Source organism: Psittacula echo, assembly GCF_963264785.1.
Source record: "Psittacula echo genome assembly, chromosome: 5".
Lineage (NCBI taxonomy): Eukaryota > Metazoa > Chordata > Aves > Psittaciformes > Psittacidae > Psittacula > Psittacula echo.
This window is the reverse complement of record NC_137739.1, coordinates 28,399,783-28,423,067: the sequence shown is the minus strand read 5'-3', so window position 1 is coordinate 28,423,067 and position 23,285 is coordinate 28,399,783. Positions and strand designations below refer to the sequence as shown.

General features: G+C 38.1%; 1 protein-coding gene across 1 annotated transcript in view; it reads left to right on the top strand.

Annotated features, from left to right (window-relative positions):
• CD44 (CD44 molecule (IN blood group)) overlaps positions 1-23,285 on the top strand; it is a 53,280-nt gene that overhangs the window by 12,136 nt on the left and 17,859 nt on the right. The window contains exons 2-8 of the mRNA XM_080619492.1: positions 8,654-8,819; positions 12,501-12,637; positions 13,891-13,962; positions 14,634-14,873; positions 16,426-16,521; positions 22,369-22,497; positions 23,148-23,267. Coding sequence (XP_080475618.1) covers positions 8,654-8,819; positions 12,501-12,637; positions 13,891-13,962; positions 14,634-14,873; positions 16,426-16,521; positions 22,369-22,497; positions 23,148-23,267 — 960 coding nt within the window. The remainder of the gene's footprint in view (positions 1-8,653; positions 8,820-12,500; positions 12,638-13,890; positions 13,963-14,633; positions 14,874-16,425; positions 16,522-22,368; positions 22,498-23,147; positions 23,268-23,285) is intronic.

Here is a 23,285-nt window from a genome sequence, read left to right as displayed (position 1 = left end):
TTTCACTTTTGATCCTTGCTTGCTTTTCCTTGATGAATTTACTATACAAAATGAGTTTTAAATCAAAATACCTTAAAAAAAGTTTAAAATTAAAAAACCTTATTAGAGATTTTCCTGTATAACTCGGAGGAAAAGAAGAAATATTAAAAGCATACATTTCAGTCTAGAAATTGTTTACGAAAAGAAAAAATCAGTATCATGTGAAAAACAGAATCAAATCAGACATGGTATTATTATTGAGTAGCAAATTAAAATTAAAAATCTGTCATTTAATTGGACTTAATCATAGTTCTGATTTTATATTAGTTTCTTATCTACATAACCATAGCACTTAAATCAGGCTTCATATGACTTGTCAAACTTAGGTGGAAGCTGAATATAAAGTCTGTAAGAACACAATAAAATAACAATGTAATAGTTCTTTGTTCTTTCAGTATTCTTTAGCAGTAAATCTAAAATTGCTTTATTAAGGTGGGTAGTTGCAGACTAAGGAGATAGAGAGAGATGACTTGGCTTATCCAGGTTACATCAGTGGGTAAATGACAGAGGAGGGAATAGGCGTAAGGCCCTTGGAGCTTCAGGCTGGGGTCTGCCTGCTGAGCAACACTGTGTCTCACCTGATTTTATCCCAAGTGACTAAACGATTTGGTTTCAGTGAATGAAAATCAGCTTCCAAGTATTATTCACTAGCTTTGTTTCATGTGTGTTTCTTCACCTGGTTTGCATGGAACTGATCCGAACTGATTTACTTCACAGTCCCTGTTACTCAGCCTTTGGGGTTAGAATACTCATTGTACAGTCTGAAGCTTTCCTGGTATCGACAATGATGATTATGTTTTCATCATCTTGAGGAGTACATATCTGATAACTGTCTAATTCCACGTCTATGATTTCACTGCCTGCAGTTTTTCCGTTGAGATGCTGCACAGCTGTACCATGTTCTAGTGCAGCCTGAAAACTTTCAGCTCACTTATGGGTGAAACTATTAGAAAAAGAATAATATTAATGTCAGCAAAAAGGAAGTTTATCATATGTGATGACACTGTATGGGCTCACTCAGGATGTTTACCAGAGTAACAGTTGCCAAGTAGATAAACTAGGTTTGGAAGATGCATTAGCACTTTTTTTTCCTTGCTGCAGCAGCTGCTGAGGAATGAAACATATTTCTTGTACTTACTTGCATTTCAAGTGAGTCTGTGAATGCTTGATTCATTAATGGTGCTACCCTCTCTCTTTTCCCCCTACTTTTTAAAATTAGCAGCCAGTAAAGCTACCAGATTAAGAGACTGAACATTTTTGCCCGTTGTTAAACAGACACAGAGACAATGGCTTCCATGACCAGTAGCCAGATTTGTTAAGAAGAAAAATTTAGAAGGAAGTCAGCAGCTTGAGCTTTGTCCTGCATCCCATTTCCAATGTGCACTTACTGAAATAACACAGAAATATGAGGAATACTTGTTAACATTTGGTGGAGGAAGGACATCCTACTGCAGTGTATCCCTCTCTGGCTGCTGTGTATCCTCTTTCCTTTTCATTTCAGAGACTCATTTAAGCCCACTTGAATCACAGGGTTAGCATGGCTATGCCATGACTTTTTTTGTAGTTAAGAGCTTACAGGAGAGTGAGGAAGCTACTCTCTTACTTGCCTTTTCAGCCCAAATTACTAGGTACACAAATATAACTGGGTAGTCGGAACAGCTTTGGCACAACTTCCAAGAAAGGTCTGATTTTATACCTTTGGATCTTTGGAAAGACATCTTCACTTTCTTGTCACCACATCCAACTCCTGAGAATATGTTGTCTCTGTTTATAGCAGGCAATCCTTGCAGCAAGCAGGTAAATTCCTTTTAAATTTTTTTCCTATATTTTAAAAAGCTAGGTGTGCAGAGATTTCTCCTATTGCCCCTCCTCCTACCCTCCCGCCACCCCGAATATCAGTAATCTAATATGGATATACCTACTGGGCTTTTTCTCTCCCAAGAATATTTTCAAGACTTAGACCATCTTCCTATGCCAAACTGAAATGAAAATATGAAAACAAAAAAAAATCTACAGAGAAATTCTGGACTGGGTTTTTAAACAACCTAATTGTTTTGCAACCATGTGAACACTTAACACTTAACTTTCTGAAACTGATTTATTTTACTTTGTGCAAACTAATTTTCAAAATGAAAGACAGTTACAAATTGACAAACAAACCCCTTATTTTACTTAAGTATCCACAGGGGATAATTTGAAAGCCAAAAAAAAATGCACTTTATTCCCACTAAATCTGGAAATTTATTTCCTAACAATAATTTCGGATTTCACAACTTGGCAATAGCCCAAGCTTGATCCTTGGTGCTTTTTTGTTGTGATGGTAAAGGACTGCAGCCTCATAGGCACATGCTTGCTTAACTCATGTGGATCCTGCAAAATTTGACTTCTAAATTTTGATCAGTGTGTAGTCATCCCTGTTTAAAGTCCAATTTTCCTTTCCCCATCAAGCCCTGAGGGATTCAGGTATAGGTGTGTTTTAATGATGTCGACACGTGTCTATTAGTGACTGTGGCTGGGATTAATGAATCATTTTACATAACCTAGAAAACAGCTACCCAGTGGTTTTTCATCACGGCTGACCTGGGCTTTTGTCCAACACCTGACATAAAAGTGGAAGCCTTTGTATCCTATTACAGTTGTCTAAGCTGTAAATTGCTTTAGTGACTGGTTCTACTAATAGCCTCTAAAGAAATGGTGATCAGCAAACAGTAATGCCATCCTGTCCCCTGTGTGTTGTAGGTTATCAGCTTATTACTGAATGATATTTTTGTACATTCGAGTTCTCCCACATGTCAAAATGGTGGAAATTGGGCTATCTTAGTACATCTGTTGACAAAAAATGTCTTGGATCCTGAAACGTTTCATGAATCCATCCCATATGAAATTTTGTATGCAGAGGGCATTTCCTTTAGTCAGCAGTAAAATATGCACTCTTATTTAGCCTTGAAGTTGTTTTCCTGAGGAACATTTAAGAAAACACACATCAACAGGAGATAGGCCTGAACTGAGAGTTGGGATCTGACCTGTCCAGACTTCCTCAGACCTTAGGGCTCATATGGCCCAAATTCTAGATTTGCCTGGAGAGGAACCATAGTTACTAGGAGTCTCTTTAAATGGGTGTTAATCCGTTTCAATGTACAACTTTTCTCTATTCTATTACTAGCATGCTGTAAAGCAGATGCTAATATTAACAATGTAGATATGGGTGCTCAGATAATGGTTGCTCCTGTTTAGAAGTGTCAGTACAAGATCATTTTATCTGCGATTACAAAGAAACATTTGCCTATGTATATCTGTCTACAGCTTGAGATCTGTTTAATAAATTTAGAAAAAAGTTCTTCCAATAAATGTAATAACTATATTCTATTAACACAAACAGAGAAAAAAACTGTCTGCACTGTCAAACCCCTAGTTCTGTCCCTGTTTCAGCCCCAGTTTATTAGATCCTGGTGGCCTATCAATCATCTTGAACCACAAACCGAAAAAGAAAATCCCCATGTTAACAGCACACCAACATTTCCTGTTGCCATGCTGTGGTTTTACCAAGAAGTCTGTTAGCAGCCTTGAGTCTAAGTATTCTTCTACAGTTTTGTTGTTTAAGGAGGCAGGATTTTGTAAATCTTTCACTTCCTTTGATGTGTCTCTGCAGTTTTTAAACTAACAGAGTTTTTTTTAATATAAGACAACATCCACCTTGAAAACAAAACCACCAGGTATTGTCTTGAAAAGCAGGGAGCAGTGCATGAAACATCCATATAGTGGATCAAATATCTTTATGGAAAATCGACTCTGATGGGAAGAGTTAGTGTGAGTCAGTGTTACTCATGTGTATGGGTTGCAGAACTAGGGTGGAAATAGAAATTGCAAATGGTTTCTTACTGTGACAGCTTCTAACAAGCCTCTAGTATTAATAATCAGGGTGTAACTCACACTTTCATGAAAGGACAATTCTCTATAGTCCGTTTCAGCTGATTCTATCACACCAGTGTGCTCTAGTTTGCAAATTGCTGTGGCGCTGGAGTTTGTGATTTTGACTGAAAAGTATTAATTGAGCCTGGTTAAGATCCATGAATGGCAATAGCAGGGAAAGGCTTACATGCAGTTGATTGAGACAGAGCACCAGAAATCCCAGGACAGAGAGGGAGAAATCACCAGTGTAAATGTTAATGTTCTCCATGCTCATAAAACTCAGCGCAGGCTTAGGGACATTCCGTGGCTTTGGGTTGAGTCACCCAAATCTCATGGTCTGGATGAGAATAATGATGACAGCGCAGGCATGTCTGGTGCTTCTTGCCTTCCTTGAGAGCTATTATTAAACAAGTTTGTCTTACAGCTCCAGTGAATGATGTGGGTGTCAGAGAAAGATCACAGCTTGTCAGCCCCCTAAAGCCTGACGGCTGTAAGAGGGGGGAGAAGGGAAGGTTTGAGTGCTGTTTATGAGTTCACTCTGAATCAGCTCCTCTGAAACTTCAGGAGGGTTGAAAGGACCTGTACTAGTTTGGCATATAGCGTGAGTTTTGCATTGCCTTGTCTCTTGAAACAAACTAAAAAATCAGTCTTTTGCATAACTGTGTTAAAGTCGGCTAAATAACATGAATATTAAATTAATGGATTTGACCTTCCTGCACAAAGGGAAAAGGTGGAATATGTATTTAGATTTGGATTTGGCAATCATGCTTATTCCTTAACTCAAAATTAGTCTATAAACCTCAGCATAGAAAAAAAGAATTTAAGGTGTTAATTTAGACTTCATCTTTTATTTTTATAAGCTTTGTATTGATATGACTGGAAATATTTTAATTCAGTTAAAGGTCCTCGTTGTCTGGATGTTAAAATATGAGACCATAAAGTAAAAACTCCTGGTTCCCTGGCAGATCTGTGCAGTAGGCTCTGCATCTGTATTTCGCCATTTTTAAAATGTGTTGATTGTCTTCAGAGGCAATGCTGGGTTTATGCAATTTGCTTAGACTGTGAAATGTCATGTGAGTTTTAGGTGCTGCTATAGTTCTTTTTCCACACTCACTGCTTCACGATCAGCATGTCTGTACTGCAGCAATGATACAAGCATTTTAGTAGTAGAAGATATAATCAAAGTAAAAACAAAGCATGCTGTCTCAGTTTTAATTTAAGGCAAAGGGCCAACTAATTGGATGGCCTCAAACCCAGTTTTAAGAATTGAATTGCCACATTTTTGCCCAGGGTTTCCTGGACACACATGTGCATAAGCAAAGCTTCCTGTGTATGCACACAGTGCAGTTGGTCAGCGTATGTGCAATAAGCCTGGTACTTCCCAGTTCACCCCTGTGCTGGTGTACAGTATGTATGCTGTACAGCCAGGCTGAGCATTTCCATAGAAAATATACGTGTGTAACTGTAGTCCACAAGTAGTTCCATGAAGTCTATTTGTATAAATAAGCCTATTTATTTTCAACAATTGGAGTGTAAAGAATTAGGTGCCTAACAAGTGGGATTTGGACTATGACTGGATCTCTGGATGGTCATGTAGAAATGTTGTAGCTTTTAAAACCATGAGTAGGCTGAGGTTTGATGACAGCTACATCAAATTCACTCTAAAAAGTTAACTTCACTTAATACTTCAGTGTATCTGGAATGAGCTGTGAGATTCGGCTGCAACCCAAAACAAGTGGATGTTGCATTTTCTTCAGAAATTAGCCTAAATTTATTGGAAGAGATGTTGATGTGCCAAACAAATCTAGTCCCAAAAGTCACTGAGCTTGTTACTTTTCAATTATCAAACAGATCTTTGTGCTCTGATCCCAAATTTAATATTAAGTCTTGGGCTTCACGAGGTATGTTTAACTTTTAACATATTTAGGTCTGCCTAGTTCTACAGGGAAGAGAGAATCAAGAAGGGAAAACAAAAGAGAAGCCTTTTTTCCTGTCTAGGTCATTTATGTTTAATACAGCTACTGACTGGACACCTTCCGAATAATGTCAGGCTTTGAATATGGAACATTTGGAACCAAAGTAGAAGTCACTCCCACGGCAACTGTAAGAACAGCTCTATTCCACAGCACTAGTTGTGGGCCATATCCTTCTATGCAGAGTAGCGGTTTGTTGTGTTGTCTCAAGAAAACACCTATAGGGATCTGCAACCTGAATGTCTGTTGACTGTATTTGTGACACTGTGTACACATGGCAATGTTTTTTGGGTATGTGGTGCTGTTCAGTGAGGAGTGTGGCTGTGGAAGGTCTCTAGTCCTTCAGCTGTACCCAGGACCAGTGCTGTGCACATCTGTGCCTGACACTTGTGGAAACAGCGTGACTATTACAGAATCGTGTGTGGGAACTTGCTGAGACTGTCATTCTGTGTTAATCCACCAGCTTCTCCTCAGACCGTGAAACTCAGACTTGTTGCAAGACGTTAAGTCTTCCAGGAAAGAAAAATGTATTTGTTAGCGTCCTCTTGCTTATGAGGACGCTAACAAATGAGATTCCTCGTTCTTGCCTTCAAAGCCTCTCATGACATTTCAGAGAAATTTTAATAGAATTATTTTTCCCTGGAAGAGAAGAGCCTTTTCAAAATAAGGGCATTTTGAGAAAACATGTTAGTCTTGCATAAATTTTATAAAGCTAAAATTTATGTCCTCTTGACATTTTTTCATACCATGATAATAAAAATACTAAGAACCTTAATCAAGACGGTTAATCAGCTATGAGATGTACATCAATTTTGTCTATATTTAATGTTTTTGTCACCCTAAATAATTGGGGGGCAGGTGGGAGAAGAGGTGTTTTTTCAGATTCTTTTTGTGGAAAGGCAATCCAAGTAACCATAATGATCGATTCTGTTGCCTATGATAAAAGTATTTAAGATTGGATGCACAGCTTTTGAGCTCCTTTGGACAAGCAATCATCAATGCTATCAGACTGCTTGCTATGCTGCAAATAATGGTTGTCTTCTCACACACCATACAGTCTGGATCCAGTCTGGTATTATATGTCCTTGATCATTTCCTGTTACCTGTAGAAAGGCACGTTCCTTGCAGTTTACACTGAGCAGATACACTGTAGACAGTATAACCTCAGTTTACCAAAGAACAAAGACAACTGAAGGAAGAGTGTGCACCTTGATTACTGTTATGTGCTTTTATATCTATACTGTAGAAGAAAGTAGACCATCAAGCAAAAATGGCATTAGCAGAGTTGCTTGTTATTTATACAGAATGTGTCAATGCAGATGTGCATGAATTGTGTTTCAAGTCTTTTAGGAAAACAATTATTATTTGGTATCTTTTATTTCAAATAGATGATATAGACATTCCTTTTTAATATTTGGAGAAGACTGGTCCATTTTTTCCCTTTTTTGCACATGGAACTTCCATGAAAATTAAGATAAAATTGAGTCATGTTCCTCTTCCCTGGTTATAACAGGCTACTGCAAGTAAGTGTGCTTTGCACTTGTAATTCTAGTCTGGAGCTGCAACCACTTTTTTCTCTTGAGGGAAAGGTGGGGCAGGAGCAAAATTAATTCACATTGCTTTGAAGACTCCTGATCTTTCCCTGTTTTCTCCACACACAATTGTTATTTTTATTATTCTTCACTCTTTCTTAGCTGTTCTTGTTAAAAAAATTATAAACAAATGTGGTTTTTTTGTCTCATTTTACTTAGTTACAGGCTTTCCTTGCATTATGTTGTTTTCCCACAGTTGCATTCTGCAGGCAGTATCTTTCCAACATAAAGATTAACGGAGTGTGATCTCTTCAGAGCTTCTAGCCCTTATGCCTTTCATTCAGTGTCTGTAGTGAATCATATGAGGTACTCCCCTCCTGTAGGCGTTGCAGGTACTGCTTGTTAAGGGTTCCCAGGCTGAAGGCCAGAAAACAAATTGCACAATGTAACTATGGAACCTAAAATTTTTCTTTATTCAATAATTTTATCCTCATCCTGCTTACCATTGAAAGTTACTTCCACGTGCAAACCTTTAGAGTATTACTAAATTAAAATCCATCTAAGACATCCATCTACTTCAGAATATCTTTGCAGCTTACTTAGTTTTTGTCTCAGGTAGATCATACAACATCAAACCAATGCAAGCTGTCTGCTTTTGTCTAGCTAGTAATGTTACGTAAACTGGTTCTGAAACTGGGGATTGACATATATATTTATTTGAAAAGATTCATTGTGAAGGGATCATAATAAGATAATTAAAGAACCTTATGAACATAAAGGCTCTGATTATACACCATTTAATCTTTAAAAAATTCTGTAATGAATAAAATATTTTGTTTTCAAATACATTTAAATATTCAGTTAGTTTTGCAGCAATGTAGCTGCCAAGACTTTCACGTGTCATTACATCTTCCGCGCGTTATTGTTATTGATATGTTAAAAGTGCTAGATACCTAGCAAAAACATGTTGTGTTGCTATTTTTGGAAAGGCTGAAGATTTGGCTTGTTTCTCAGCCCAAAGAAGGGAAGCATGAGGAAGTTTGAAGGTGCTAGTGCTCTTTCTGAACAAATCAGTAGCTGCTACTTGTTGCTGGTCTGCATTGAAAACACTATACTTGAAAATAAATAGTTTCCAGGTCTTTAGTAAAGTATTAAGTCCAACAATTTGTAATTACTTTTTTCCTTTTCTTTTGATAACAGAATTCAACATTAGTTGCAGATATGGAGGAGTTTTTCATGTTGAGAAAAACAGTCGTTACAGTCTCACACGATCTGAAGCAGTTGAACTCTGCAGAGCTCTCAACAGTACCTTATCAACACTAGAGCAGTTGAAGAAAGCTCATGAACTTGGATTTGAAACTTGCAGGTAAAGAAATTCTTGAAAAAATATTTTGTCATCTCAAGTCCCTCTATCCGTGCTATTGTGTAATAGTTACAGTAGTCTTTATATAGATGTTAGTTAATGGCTGTATCAGTCCTCAAGTGAATTATATTCTGTGATGAACAAAACACTTTTGTGCATGAGTATGTTTGCTCTGGGTCCAGTAATAAATATGTCCTTTACTGCATATACGTTTTACCGGTTGTCTTTAAAAACTCATTTAGATTTTATATGTAAGAGGTTAATAGAACAAAAGATTGACAGTATAAAACTAGTTAGGAAATGTTCAGATCATGCCGTATTGCTGCATAATTGATAAGATAAACATATAGAAAGTATTTATGTTTTTAATGATCCGAAATAAGGTCAAAGACTGAAGGTGGCATATGCAGTATAGGGAAATCTGTCTGTCAAGGAACAGTAAAAAGCAGCAAGTGACAATGTGAGGGGTAAGCTGTGGACATGACAGTGAAAAAATGGTCACAGTATTAGTGCATTCTTATAATCCGTGAATGGAGAAGTTTTAGAAGACAGCAATAAAAACCCCAAAACCATGTTATGAAGTGACTTGCCCTCTGTAATTAATGATGTATAGGCCAAAAAATATGCATAATACAGACTTTTCAGTTTGGCAAAAAATAACTCCAAGAGGCTGGAAGCTACAGAAAATGTTGTGTTCCAAAAATTCTGTATGAATACAACAAAATATGTAAGGATAATAATTATTGGCTGAAACCATTTAAAAGGGCTGTAGCAGAATTCTTTGTCACACCAGATTTCATCAAGATGAAATATTTTCCTCAAGGATGCCCTCTGTTCAAGCATTAATCAGGTCAGGACAGTCCTATAGTCTGTAAATATGTCAGAATAGATAATTATGTGATCTTGCTTTACAAAATACATAGCACATTTATTATGCAAATCATCTTAAACATTCATATGCAGCAATGAGGTTGATCTCAGCTGCCAATTTAAAGTTTTGTTTTTTATTTGTGTTTTGTTGTTTGGGGATTTTTTTGTTGTTTTGTTTGGTTTTTTTAATCAATAATGAAGATTCATGTTGGCAAACCATTAGAGTTGAAAGAAATTTCAGTAGATTTTCAACTTTATTACAGTCTAAAATAAGCAGGAAATATAGAGAAATGGAATTTATCTTCTAACTGGAGTGGAAAAGTTCAGTGGACATTTCTCCAAGACCTCAAGGCTTCCATTCTAGCACCATAAGAAATAGGGCTAGCATTAATACAACTTTTAACCATTTCCCATGAATCATTTCATTCCAGTTCTTTTGCATGAATGCTCTCTCCCACTGGCTTACAAGCCCTTGAGAATAGAATAAAGCTCCTTTCAGATTAATAGTATCTATACAAAGTAATTTTAATCATGGAAAAATGCATGTGCAGTGCCTTGAAATAATTTTAATATGTTTAAATATCATACACATAGCACGTTCATTTTCACAAGCATTATGCCCTGCACAGTAGTGAAAGAGGTAGACAAAAGTGCCAAGGAAGAATGGACAGAAAATTATTTGAAGAGTCTTCCATGAGAAATGGGAATGATATTTAAAATAGTACTATATACAAACTAGAGATGATTCTTTACTCTGAGGGAAAATTGCTGCCTAACACAGCAAGCACGTTCTATCTCTAACATTAACATATGAACATCTAGAATTGTTCAGCGCTACAAAACATGGATAGAATCATAGAATGGTTTGGGTTAGAAGGGACCTTCAAGCTCATCCAGTTCCAAACCCCTGCCACGGGCAGGGACACCTTCCACCCAGTTGCAGACCAGGTTACTCCAAGCCCCATCCAACCTGGCCTTGAACACTGCCAGGGATGGGGCAGCCACAGCTTCTCTGGGCAACCTGTGCCAGGGCCTCACCACCCTCACAGGGAAGAACTTCTTCCTAAGATCTCATCTCAATCTCCCCTCTGTCAGGTTAAAGCCATTCCCCCTTGTCCTGTCACTACAGGCCCTTGTCAAAAGCACCTCTCCAGATTTCCTGATGGTCCCTTTAGGCACTGGAAGCTGCTCTAAGGTCTCCCCAGAGCCTTCTCTTCTCCAAGGTGAACAAGCCCAAATCTCTTAGTTTGTCTCCAGCCCTCAGAGCATCTCCATGGCCTCCACTGGACTCGCTTCAACAGCTCCATATCCCTCTCGTGTTGCTGCCCTGGAGCTGCATACAGGACTGCAGGGAGGGGGTGTTTCACCAGAGCAGAGTGGAGGGAGAAAATCTCCTCCCTTGATCTGCTGGTAATGCTTCTTTTGACGAAGAGAGTAAGGATCAAATCCTTACTAGCCTAGAGGTAGGGATTCCTAGTGCTAGCAGTTATAAGTATTCTGCAATGTGGAAAGCCTTTTCTGAAGTTAAAATATAAAGACATTTGAAAGAAGGAGTACAGGGAACTGTTTTTTTCAGTGAGGAACTGTAGTTTTTATTAACATTGCAATTCTCCCTAATTCACAGTTTAGCAGAGGACAGATTTGGACATGTAAGGCATGGAGATAGGATTTCTTCCTCCCTTCCTTCTGGCCAGCCCTCCCATGCTCTTACTTTCATTTGTTGATCCTGTGCTAGAAGTCCTTGTCAGTAAGGCTAGGCTCGTATCAAGCTTGAGTAGGTGAGAAAAAATATACTGCATGTAATCATCAAAATACATGTGGAATGGTGAGTGAATAAGATGAATCAACTGACTATAGCACATGTAGGCAATTAATGGATTATAAAGTGTCAACATCATAGTCTTACTTGCAAGTGTAAAGCAGTTTACAATTCCACCCACAAGAGTTTTAGAGTTGCATGTATTAGACATGTCACTGGAACAGGGCTCACAGATAGAAAACCTGCAAAGCTATGAAATTTGCTCCTCCCTGATAAATTATACCACTCAAAAAGTCAAACAAAACCCAAAGCAAACTCCAGTTCTTGTTACCATTCTATCACATCTCCCAGCTAAATACATTGGAATTAATCAGGTGTTACAGGATTGCGAAATAGTAATAACGCATTGTGCATTACGTATCTGTGTTAACCACGGTCTTCACTGAAATATATCAGTTCTGTACACAATAGCTGCATTGTTTGACTGAAAGATACAGTGGCTGAATGAGTGTTGTATCTGAATATTTTACTAAGCTGTCAGCTTTTGCAGAAAGTGATGTGTCTTGCAAACAATCTCTAAATTTGCTCAGGTAGAATAAATCAAGCCCCCAACATTTCTGCGTGACATGTCACTGAGCAGTACGTTATGCTCAAAGCAATGAAAATGTGACTCCCTGAAAAAATGACAAAGCCAGTCTTTAGTGTCTGGTAATACAGTTTCAAGTTGTATAAAAAATACACTTGCTTTCCAGTCCCTCACTTTCAGTGCCTTGCTCTGGAACTGGTCATCCTAGCTAATAAAATGCTCACTCAGTTAAAGTGGGTTTAGCTCTAGAAAGCACATGCAAAATGGTGTTGACTGGCTGGAAACTAGTGTAACTACATGTGAGAAAGGAACACCCTTCGTACATAAAAAGTACACATAAATACATGCACTTCTAAAAAAAATAATGTAAGATAAAATAATGGCTTCTTCTTCATGTTCAAGATATGTAAAGCACTTATGCCATCTACTATAACATGTAATATGGTGTATTTTCCTCTGTTTTTCACAGGTATGGTTTTGTAGTGGGGTATGTTGTTATCCCACGAATCAATCCCTATCATCTTTGTGCAGCGAATCATACTGGCATTTACAAACTTTCAGCAAACACAAGTGATCGATATGATGCATACTGTTACAATGCGACAGGTATGTATATGTTTTTTATGACATATTAACAAAAACATATAATCTCCTACTTAAGGTCCTGCAATGAGAGCTTCTAGGTTAAATATCATCTGGGTTTCAGCTGAGAAGAAATACATTTTGTCAGCCTTTTGAAGAGTGATCTATAATGCCAGCAATGCATTTGACCAATTTTGTCTTAGAATGTTTTGAACTAAACTATTTTCTACCCCTAGGACTTAACTTAGTAGCTTCAGAACAGTTTGTCATAATGGCTTCATGCAGTGAACCTCTGCAACAGTGAGTCTTAAAGACAAAACTGTTGTAGGCAGTGGTGCTCAGCTCTTATGTTCATTCACATCGGAGCTTCTATAGCGACCAAGTTATTCATGGTAAGGGGTGCTAGGAGTGGCTGCCACCTGCAGTAGGTTCCTTCAGTATTTGCTTTCAGGCAAATATACGTTCAGATATTAGGCAGCTAGATAGTGATGTGGGTCAGAAGTAGACCACTTTCATTTAAGGTTTTGAACTTTTTAATAGTTGGGAATATTTCACTGTCCTATTAGGAAAATATAGCTAACCTTGTGACAGCTTCTGAACACTTCAAATATGTGCTCATATTTGAAGATAAAGTATGGACTAATGTAAAATGTCTTGAATTTTAGTAGATTATTACATTCACTGTGGAAACATCTTACAGAAAGCTGTAGGCAGATTTCATTGATGATTTGGATGGCAGTGACACTTTTAATTTTCATCTTGGTGGTCATATAACTAAAAATAAATTTTGCATTGGCATAACATCAGGTGAGCTGCATCCTCTGTCACCCATGGATGATGCTTTTGCTACAGCGATGTCCATGCCCACCAAAGCTTTATAACTTCTCCAAGTCTTAAAGACCTTCATGGAGGGCTTTTAGCTCTCTGGCTAAAAAGGATTAGATTAGAGCTGCCACTGATGCCAAGACATTGGAGCTGTCTGTGTAGAAACTGGGTAATAAGGCTATTTTATGTTGATGGCAATAATTTTCTGGAATGGTTATGGAAAGGGAAAACCTTGTTGTTAGCTGACAAAACTATCTTAAAGTGCTCCACCTGGGAAGGGACAAAAAGGGAATGTAGGTAGATCAGTGAATAACGTTTGATTTGGAAATTTGTTTTCAATTTTCTACATCTGAAGGTGATGTCTTGTAATTCTATACAATTAATATGGGTATACACATGACTTTTTTCTCAATTTTCTCAAAATAATGTTTTCTATTTTCCTTCCTTTACAGAAACAAGGGAGAAAACATGTGAACCAATTGAAGGACTAGATACTTCTGTCCTTGATAATCAGGGTGAAATAGGTACTGTATCGATTAGAAAGACCTACCACATGTTTCATTTTTAGGATCTGTGTATCTTTTTCTACATAAACAATTGAAACTATTAAAAATCAAGCCAAACATAAGAAAAAAAGTTTAGAGATGTTCAAAGCAATTAGTAATTTGTCTTCCCCTAAATCCTGTGAAGCTTGGTTTGTCTTTAGGTGCTACCAAGCATTTTTACATAGGTATTTGACATTAATTGACACCTCAGAGCTATAGTATTTCTTTGACGTATAAGACTTTGCTTAAGAAGGAACCTTTCTACATCTCATGTGAGCTGCTGGTTAGAAAAGCAGCTGGAAGTGGAAGAAAACTCTCATAACAAATTATTCCTCCCAATTTTAAAACTCTGATTGACATTGCAGAGGACAAGGTTTTGTGTTTGAAATTAACCCTCTGATCAATATATTTGATGCAGAATAGGCCCTATATGTTGGACTAATATATATATTTGCATATATACAGTAGACATAATTTAACAATTATCTAGACAGATTAGATAGGATGGCAAAAATGGAAGAACTGATATTAATCCACAACTGTTTCTCTTTGTTTTGTTTTGTTATAGGACTTAAACTGTTTAGCATTACTGAAATATAGCTTTGTAACTCCTTGATACTATTAGCTGCTTCATTTCTTCTTTCCTACAGTCATTGACAATGCAGATGGCTCCCATTATAATGCAGATGGCACGCGTCTTAGTGGAGAGTCCTCAACCTCAGGTGCAGATGATGAAAATGTAGGTAGTGGATCAACACACGACACAACTCCCACAGATACCTCCACCAAGAGATCCAGCCCCTCATATTATGGAAGTGCTACTTCAGTCTCATATCTGCCAGATCATTCTTCTGGAGGTGGTGAAAAAGAAAGTCCTAAGAAGGATTCTGGTAAGGATAGTATGTTGCCACTATTATCTTCTTTAAAATAACTGTGTGAAAGATTACGTTGCTAGTTAAGGGATTTACTGAGGGAATGAAAAGCACTGTCGCTAATTTGTATCCTGAAGAAGCAGAAAGAGAATGTGTGTCTTTGAAAGAAAACAGAAGCATTCTGATTTTCTAAGGATTTCTTTTTTTTATTGCGTGAGAATACGAAACAGCCACACATCAACATAGTTTCACATAAACTTTCCCTGGATGTTGAGAATAGATGGCCCTAAGAATCTGGTCTTGTTCTTATTGAAAATATTTAGTTTGTAAAGTCTCAAAAACATTTCTTGAAGTGAATGCAGAGGTTTGTGAGACTGAAGTTAGGGGTATATAGGGATAAGGATAACATTCTTATCTCTTCTCTAAAAGGATGAATTGACTTTTCAACCATAACTATTCTATGGCAAGAAGGAGTTTGGAGTACAAGTGATTTCTCTTCATACAAATATGGGTCGGGGGATTACGACATCTTCAACATATTACAGAATGCACAGAGACTTAAGAATGTCAGATTAAAATGTTATTAATATCTTCCTTTTGGTGGTAAAACCAAATTCTATTTTTATGGAGCCTTACCAAATACAAATGCCATAGGGTGTCCTGCAGAGTAGCAAATTTTATGAATTAGAGTGCCTTGCCTGTATCTTGATTTCTTGTGAGTGGGGCATGTATTTTATTTCATTTCATTTCATCTTTCATGTTGCTTGTGCAGCTGAAATTATCAGAGGTCTAAAAGATTACCTCTAACTACAGGCTTTTTCTTAAATAGCCAGTAATTTACTAGTCAAGGATACCAGTAGTTTACATCATTATCTTCAATAAATACTGGAATTTAAAACAAAAACAAATTGATCAGAAGCGTTAGGATTGTAAAACTATTTTTCACTGGTATGCTCTTGACGTGTTATGCTTGTTTTTCCATATAGTTAGTGTAGAATCACAGAATGGTTTGGGTTGGAAGCGACCTTAATGTCCATCTAGTTCCAATTGCTGTTATGGGCAGGGACACCTTCCACTAGACCAGGTTGAATCATGAAAGGTAAATCCTAATGTTCTCCTCCTAATGAACCAAAATCAGGGCCTTTCCCTATGGTATATGCCATGTATTTCAATTGCTTGTCATGACAACTGTTGTCAATTCTGCTTGCATGCAGAGTTAAGGTTTTTGGACTAAATCTCAGAATACACCTGAGTAAAGAGTGCAATACAAATAACTTCACTTACTGCTCTAGGATCCCTGTCCCTGGTATTCAAGTACTGTCAGAGCTTGTATCACATGAGCAGATCATTGTCGGAATATTTGTTATCACTCTAATGCATATTCATCTTGAAATAATGTTTTGTGATATACTTACTATGGGGTTGAATTATATGAAGAATCTAGTTTATATCTTTCTTCTGTCTTGGACCAATAAATGAAGGGATGAAGCTTGCAGTAGAGAACAATTGAAGTAGTTGTGAGTTGCAACTTAGCTAAAGAAATATTAATGATTCATCCATCACCATACAGATAATGAAGTTTCTTCTGTATCACCTGACATCTCTTTGGTGACAACAGCTGATGATTTCCCTGAAAAAGATGGTGGACACTATCCTGCGAGTACTAGTAAGATTTATGCATTATAATAACTACATAAACTATAGATTACATTAAAAAGGTTTTCTTTTTCCAGAAGGGCGTTCTGGTAAGTGGTGAAGTATACATCGTCTCCAGTTTTGGAAAGACATTGAAAGAAAGTACTTTCCAAACTGGTTAAATCAGAAACAAACTTCACTCTTTGTGAAAAAAGGAGCAAAAATATTTACTGTATATTTACATCGGTGCTTATACATGAGATCAGAATGATTGTTGTATGTTTCCTACTGTTCTTTTTATCATATGTGTTTACTCTCTGAGGCACAAATTAGTGCAACTGGTTATTACTTGAAGTTAATTTATTTCTGAGGTGGAAAAAGACATTTTTGTTAATTTGTGATGAAAGGGTCTGTATATTATTTTAATATGCTTATGGTTGTGAATGTGGGTAATCCATGTCAAAATCATAGCCTTGCTCGTCAAAGTAGTGCTTTAACTGGCAGTTCCAATTGCCAAAGCACTTGTGCACTGCAAAAACTAATTTTGGCCTTGTTGGCAATATGCATGAGAAAAAAAATGGGGCTTGTGGTGACTCCACAGGCTCTGAGGGCTCAAAAGAATGGGAGCCATTTTCTCTGCTTTGTTGTTAAGTAGCTGTACTCAGTTGGAAAAAGTTTCTTCCTGCTGACTTTTTTTTTCCCTAACATGGAAGCCTGTGATAGTGAGGAATTTGCTTAATTGTTTGTTGATTGCTGATAGATGGTCAAATGGTTTATGTGACTTGAAGGGACTGTGCGCTTATTACTCTAGAAATCACAGGATGAAGTAAGAATGATTGTATGTCTTTCACAGTTAGAAAATGCTTTTCTGAAAGACAGAACTCATTCAGCCAAGCATCTTTTCTCAGGGGATGTGAAGATTAGTAGCACCTTATAAATATATGCCCATGGCAGGGGGGTTGGAACTAGATGATCTTAAGGTCATTTCCAACCCTAACTATTCTATGATTCTATGTGGATGGAAAAAAAGAAGTATCGGGTTGATTTTCCCTGAGACTTTGAAAGCAAGTGGAGAATTTTCTGGTGCTTGTTTCAGGTGAAAGGTTTTGCTACAAAGCATTGCCTGTAAGGGATAGGGGGGAAATCCCACCCAGTAACAATGGGAACTTTGGTTGACTATGGTAGTGATTTTTCCTTCATATTTATCTACTTTTGTATTCATGTGTGACTCAGTGCTTCTATGTACAGATGTTTCTGTTCCCATTGCAAAAATCTGTGAGTTGTTTCTAGGCAGGAAAGCTTTGAGGTTTTATTTTGCTACTTGATGATCAAATGTATTGAAAGTCAATAGGTATGTCCCTTCCTATTGCTAACAGTTCTTTCTCATGGGCATGACTATTTTGCAGAGGGAAATCTAGAGGTATTTAAGATTTTAAAAGATCAAAATTACTATAAAGCTATGTAATAAAAGATGTCAATACTGATAGATGTGTATCACAGAAGTGATAGCATAGATATGATTGCTTATTGGCTTAGGGTTCATAAATTGATTCTCTGGAAAAAGGGATTATGAAGGTACTGCACCTGGGCTTTTCTGAAAGCTTTAGTTGTTACTCAGCAACAGCACTTTAAAGCCAATCAGACCCACTTCATCTAATTTTATTCCATTAGAAATTAATCAATAATTTAGCATTCCTATCAGAAGTTAAATATAAGCTATGAATCTCCATGAGAAGTAATCAAATATTCAGTAGCATAGGAGAAAGTTGAATGGAGAACAAACAAAAAAGAAGGTAAAGCTGTACCCCAATGTCTGCTATTTACATTGAGCAACAGTGCAGGCTCATTGAAATATCCTGGCCACAATTTAATTTGCCAGATAAAAGTTACAGACAGGAACATAGAAAATTAAGAATCAAGTAAAGAAAACTCTTAGGCACGTATTTCCAGATAGAGGCCTAAAAATATATCTATCTAATTCTATGCTGTATGAAGATGAGAAACAAAACCAGTGGCTGTCCATCTATGCTACACACCATTTGTAAATTTAAATTTGGTGAAAAGTTCTCTAGCTTGGTCAAATCTCTTCTTTGCTGTGGGTTTGAAGTGGGCAATTACTACAGCTCCTTGTTCTACAGACGATCCCCTTTCATTATTAGTCTGGCTTTGGATGTTATTGTTGATGTTCTCCACCAAGTTCATGGTCCGGATTAATACATTGCCAGCACTTTGCCATTGACTTTCTCTCCTGGCTGTAACAAGTTTTTCTCTTTGTTATTAAGAAGTTATGATTCCTCTGTAGATGTGCCATAGATCAAATGTCATAAAATTCTGTTGCTGATCGATGAGATACTTTCCTAAGTTATTAGAGGTAGTTACTCAAACATTAACTGTGACTGTGATGAATTGCATTCATCCATATATATACATATTTTGATACTCCAAAAGGACTTTCCTTTTACTTGGTCCAGAACATTCCTTGAAAAATGTCTCATCAATGAAAAATGTCTTATGTCCATACTTTGGCTGGCCTGATGGGAAAGTATTTGTATTGGTATTTTTTACATGCAAGGAAGTTATGAATGCATATTCATCACTTAAGAAAATGAGCTCCTAAGGCTTACTGTGGAAAGCAGGAAGAGGTGAGAATTTTGCTGTGATTACAGCAAGTCAGATGTCAATTATTTACTTATTCAGTTATTCTCTTATTAATAATTTTTTTAGGCATTATCATTTTGTTCACAGTTCCATCCTAAAGCTCCAAATCTGAGACCACCTGGGTTTTGATAGTCTGTCACTCAGATCAGATTTTGAATGTCCAGATTTCTCATTTTCTGACACCAGTGACAAATAGTACAAGTAGTACTAAGTTTAGGAGCAATTAGTGACTATGAGAAAAGACAGTATTTATTCGGGCAATGACAGCTTTTCAGAAAGACAAAATCGGTTAGGTTTTGCTGCCAAAATAGCTACACCTTAAAGTTCTGTTCTGATTTCCATTCCATACACCATGTACAGTTTGTATGCTTTGCACACTTTGCACACTTTGCAGTTTACAGATAAGTGGAACATGACTACTGAAGACTGAAGAACATCAGTTTATCATCTGATCATTTTGTTCCTAAGTCTTTCATTTTCCAGTGCTTTCGTATATTTCATGAAAAATAATCAAAACTAGTGTCCTTCATGTGAGTTAAGGAATATTTCTAAATTAATTATTTAAAAGGCTCTATTTGGAATTTAAAGAGTACACTATATATTTTCTTCCTCTTCAAGGTATAGAGGTATGATATTCTAAATGCTATTTCAAAATATTGCTTGTGAGGAATTCCATAAAAACATTTCCAGAGAAACATTTTTAAGTAAATTATGCTGGCAATTGGTGAATATCTGTAGGATTTGAAGGGCAGTTTTCTTCCAAACTCTGCTTCTGAATAACTTAGCAGAGAGAAAGTTTAAAATATCATCTGGCTTGCCTGAGGGATTTCTAAGGTGTGCATGCTTGTATTACATTAGAATGCTTTTTGTCAAATTACTGGAGTGTATTTCATGGACAGTATATATTTTGATTGTCAATTTAAAAATGCTTTGCAGAATTCACTTTACTGGACTTTCCAAGTTCCCTTACAATAAAGCATTGGATATACTTGCTGCTGGATGAATGCATTGATACCATGGGTTCATTCATTCACCTTGCATGTGTATCCAGCTAAGTGGGATGAACATGCTTAGGGTGCTGGTGCCAGTGGACTTGACTTTGCTGGATGAAAAGTGTTTTTCAAGAAGTAATAACAAGATCCTGGTTGAATGAACCATGTCCTAACAGCTCCAGGGCCTCATCGTGACAACCTGGAGAAAGCCACCACCCAAGCTCAGTGGAATCCATTCTCAAACCACTGGTGGTGGTGGTCAAATCCTGGAGAGAAGTCACAAGAACCCACACAAGCAACCAAGGGTAAAGAACATTGCGCGAAGAGAGTGCTTTGAGTAGGGCCTGAATAACCAGAGCACAAGGGCAGCAAGCTCTGGAGGAGTTAAGTGGAGGGGTGTTGAATGTGCGCTCTATGTCACCGCTTTTCATTATCGCATATTTGAAGTGGGAAAGGCAAAGTACTGGGATTTGTCTCACTGATTGTACATTTGGTAGTGAGCAAGCAGTTGTCCACTTTGTTCATGTACTGTGGAGGTAATTCTGCATGTCTGAAAGGGATGAGTGTGTGAGTCATTTTACAAGGGATATAGATGGGTTTTCTCTCTTTCCTGATTGGAAGCAATTTAGAAGTTGACTCTTCCAATGAGAGGGACGTGTGGGAGAAAGGAAGGAAATATTTTCAAGCCAATACACTATGCTCTCTCTGCTAGCAGATGGCAGGGTTTGGTTAGTGCTGCGACCATGCACAGGGCACCGAAAAATAGTCATGAGCCACTCTGGGGCAGGTTTGGTGGGAGAATTGAGAGGAGATCTGGACCATGGGAAATATGGTGTTGGTCACTCTCCTCTGTGATTGTAAGGACTGCATGTAGGGTGCAGATGGGAAAGCATAGCTGTGATCAGCAGAAGACCTTGTGGGTTAGGGCTTCATGGCAGATTTAACATCATCACAGCAGATGTGACCTCAAGTGGCAACGGTTCAGATGACGAAGACTCTTCAGAGATGAGTTACCCAACAGTGTTTCCAGGCTGGGACAGGAGTGTGGCCAAGGACGAGTATGCTCCAAGTATTAGTAAGGAAATAGCTTTCACTTGGGATGCTTTCTTTCTTCTTTTATGTCCCCTACACGATATTTCTCCTCCTTTTTGCACACATATATTATGTGGGAATTGGATGCTTTCCCCATCAGCTCTTGTTTCAAAGACCTCTCCCATGTCTCATGAAAAAACTTTTTTAGATCTTGTGACATTGGTACCCTTAGGAGCACCTTCTTCCAGTGCTTCTAGAACTAATGTGTCATATTGATTCATATTGGATCTGTGGGTTCCCTCATGGCATTTTTTGTCTAATGGGATAATTCCTCTTTGGAGAGGTTTTTCAGCCACTATGTGAGTGTCACAATTAATACTGTTTTCATGCCAATAACTATTTGGCTTGCCTGGCACTGCATACAAAAGAGCTGTAAATTCCTGTAACTTTTCCCTAATGAAAAAAATCTCGCTGTCCATCCTTAAATGCCTGTCACAAACCTACAGGAACATTACTGTTTGAGATGCAATGTTTATAGTAGATATTGTGGGTTCATATTAGGATAGGGGAAAACTTCCACCTCTCTCTGTGTGTACACTGACGCCTCACTGGGAAGTGTTTCTGGTGCAGACTTTGCTGACGGCATTAGGTCAATGGGAGCGTGTGTGTCTTTTGCATGGAATGGCCATAGTTCTGAGCCCAGGTCCTTGGCAGCATTGGCTTCCTGGGGTTGACAGTGGAAGAGAAGGCTTAACTAATGGGTGTGCTTATCTCTGGGTGTTCTTTTTACCTGTCATGGATACTTCTTTCACCTTTTTTGCATCATGGTATGATGTCTTGGCGGACGTTCCATATTCTGGAATCTATCTCAGTCTCTCTGCTGTCTGCTGTTGGCAACGCCTGTGAGGAACATATTAACCTTGTACAATGTGAAGTGCTAGCAAAGATCCACAGGGCTCTCTAATGTTTCCTCTCAAGGAAGTATGTTCTTTCTTGGGACTGCCACTAGTGCTTGCATGTGGCTAGGTGTCTGAGGAATGTAATAATACCATGGGTTCATTCATTCTCCTTGCACTCACATCAGTCTCAGTGGGATGAGCATGCTCAAGGTGCTGGTGGACTTGACTTTGCTGGATGAAAAGTGCTTCTCAAGAAGTAATAACAAGATCCTGATTGAATGAACCATGTCCTAACAGCTCCAGGGCCTCATCGTGACAACCTGGAGAAAGCCACCACCCAAGCTCAGTGGAATCCATTCTCAAACCACTGGTGGTGGTGGTCAAATCCTGGAGAGAAGTCACAAGAACCCACACAAGCAACCAAGGGTAAAGAACATTGCGCGAAGAGAGTGCTTTGAGTAGGGCCTGAATAACCAGAGCACAAGGGCAGCAAGCTCTGGAGGAGTTAAGTGGAGGGGTGTTGAATGTGCGCTCTATGTCACCGCTTTTCATTATCGCATATTTGAAGTGGGAAAGGCAAAGTACTGGGATTTGTCTCACTGATTGTACATTTGGTAGTGAGCAAGCAGTTGTCCACTTTGTTCATGTACTGTGGAGGTAATTCTGCATGTCTGAAAGGGATGAGTGTGTGAGTCATTTTACAAGGGATATAGATGGGTTTTCTCTCTTTCCTGATTGGAAGCAATTTAGAAGTTGACTCTTCCAATGAGAGGGACGTGTGGGAGAAAGGAAGGAAATATTTTCAAGCCAATACACTATGCTCTCTCTGCTAGCAGATGGCAGGGTTTGGTTAGTGCTGCGACCATGCACAGGGCACCGAAAAATAGTCATGAGCCACTCTGGGGCAGGTTTGGTGGGAGAATTGAGAGGAGATCTGGACCATGGGAAATATGGTGTTGGTCACTCTCCTCTGTGATTGTAAGGACTGCATGTAGGGTGCAGATGGGAAAGCATAGCTGTGATCAGCAGAAGACCTTGTGGGTTAGGGCTTCATGGCAGATTTAACATCATCACAGCAGATGTGACCTCAAGTGGCAACGGTTCAGATGACGAAGACTCTTCAGAGATGAGTTACCCAACAGTGTTTCCAGGCTGGGACAGGAGTGTGGCCAAGGACGAGTATGCTCCAAGTACTAGTAAGGAAATAGCTTTCA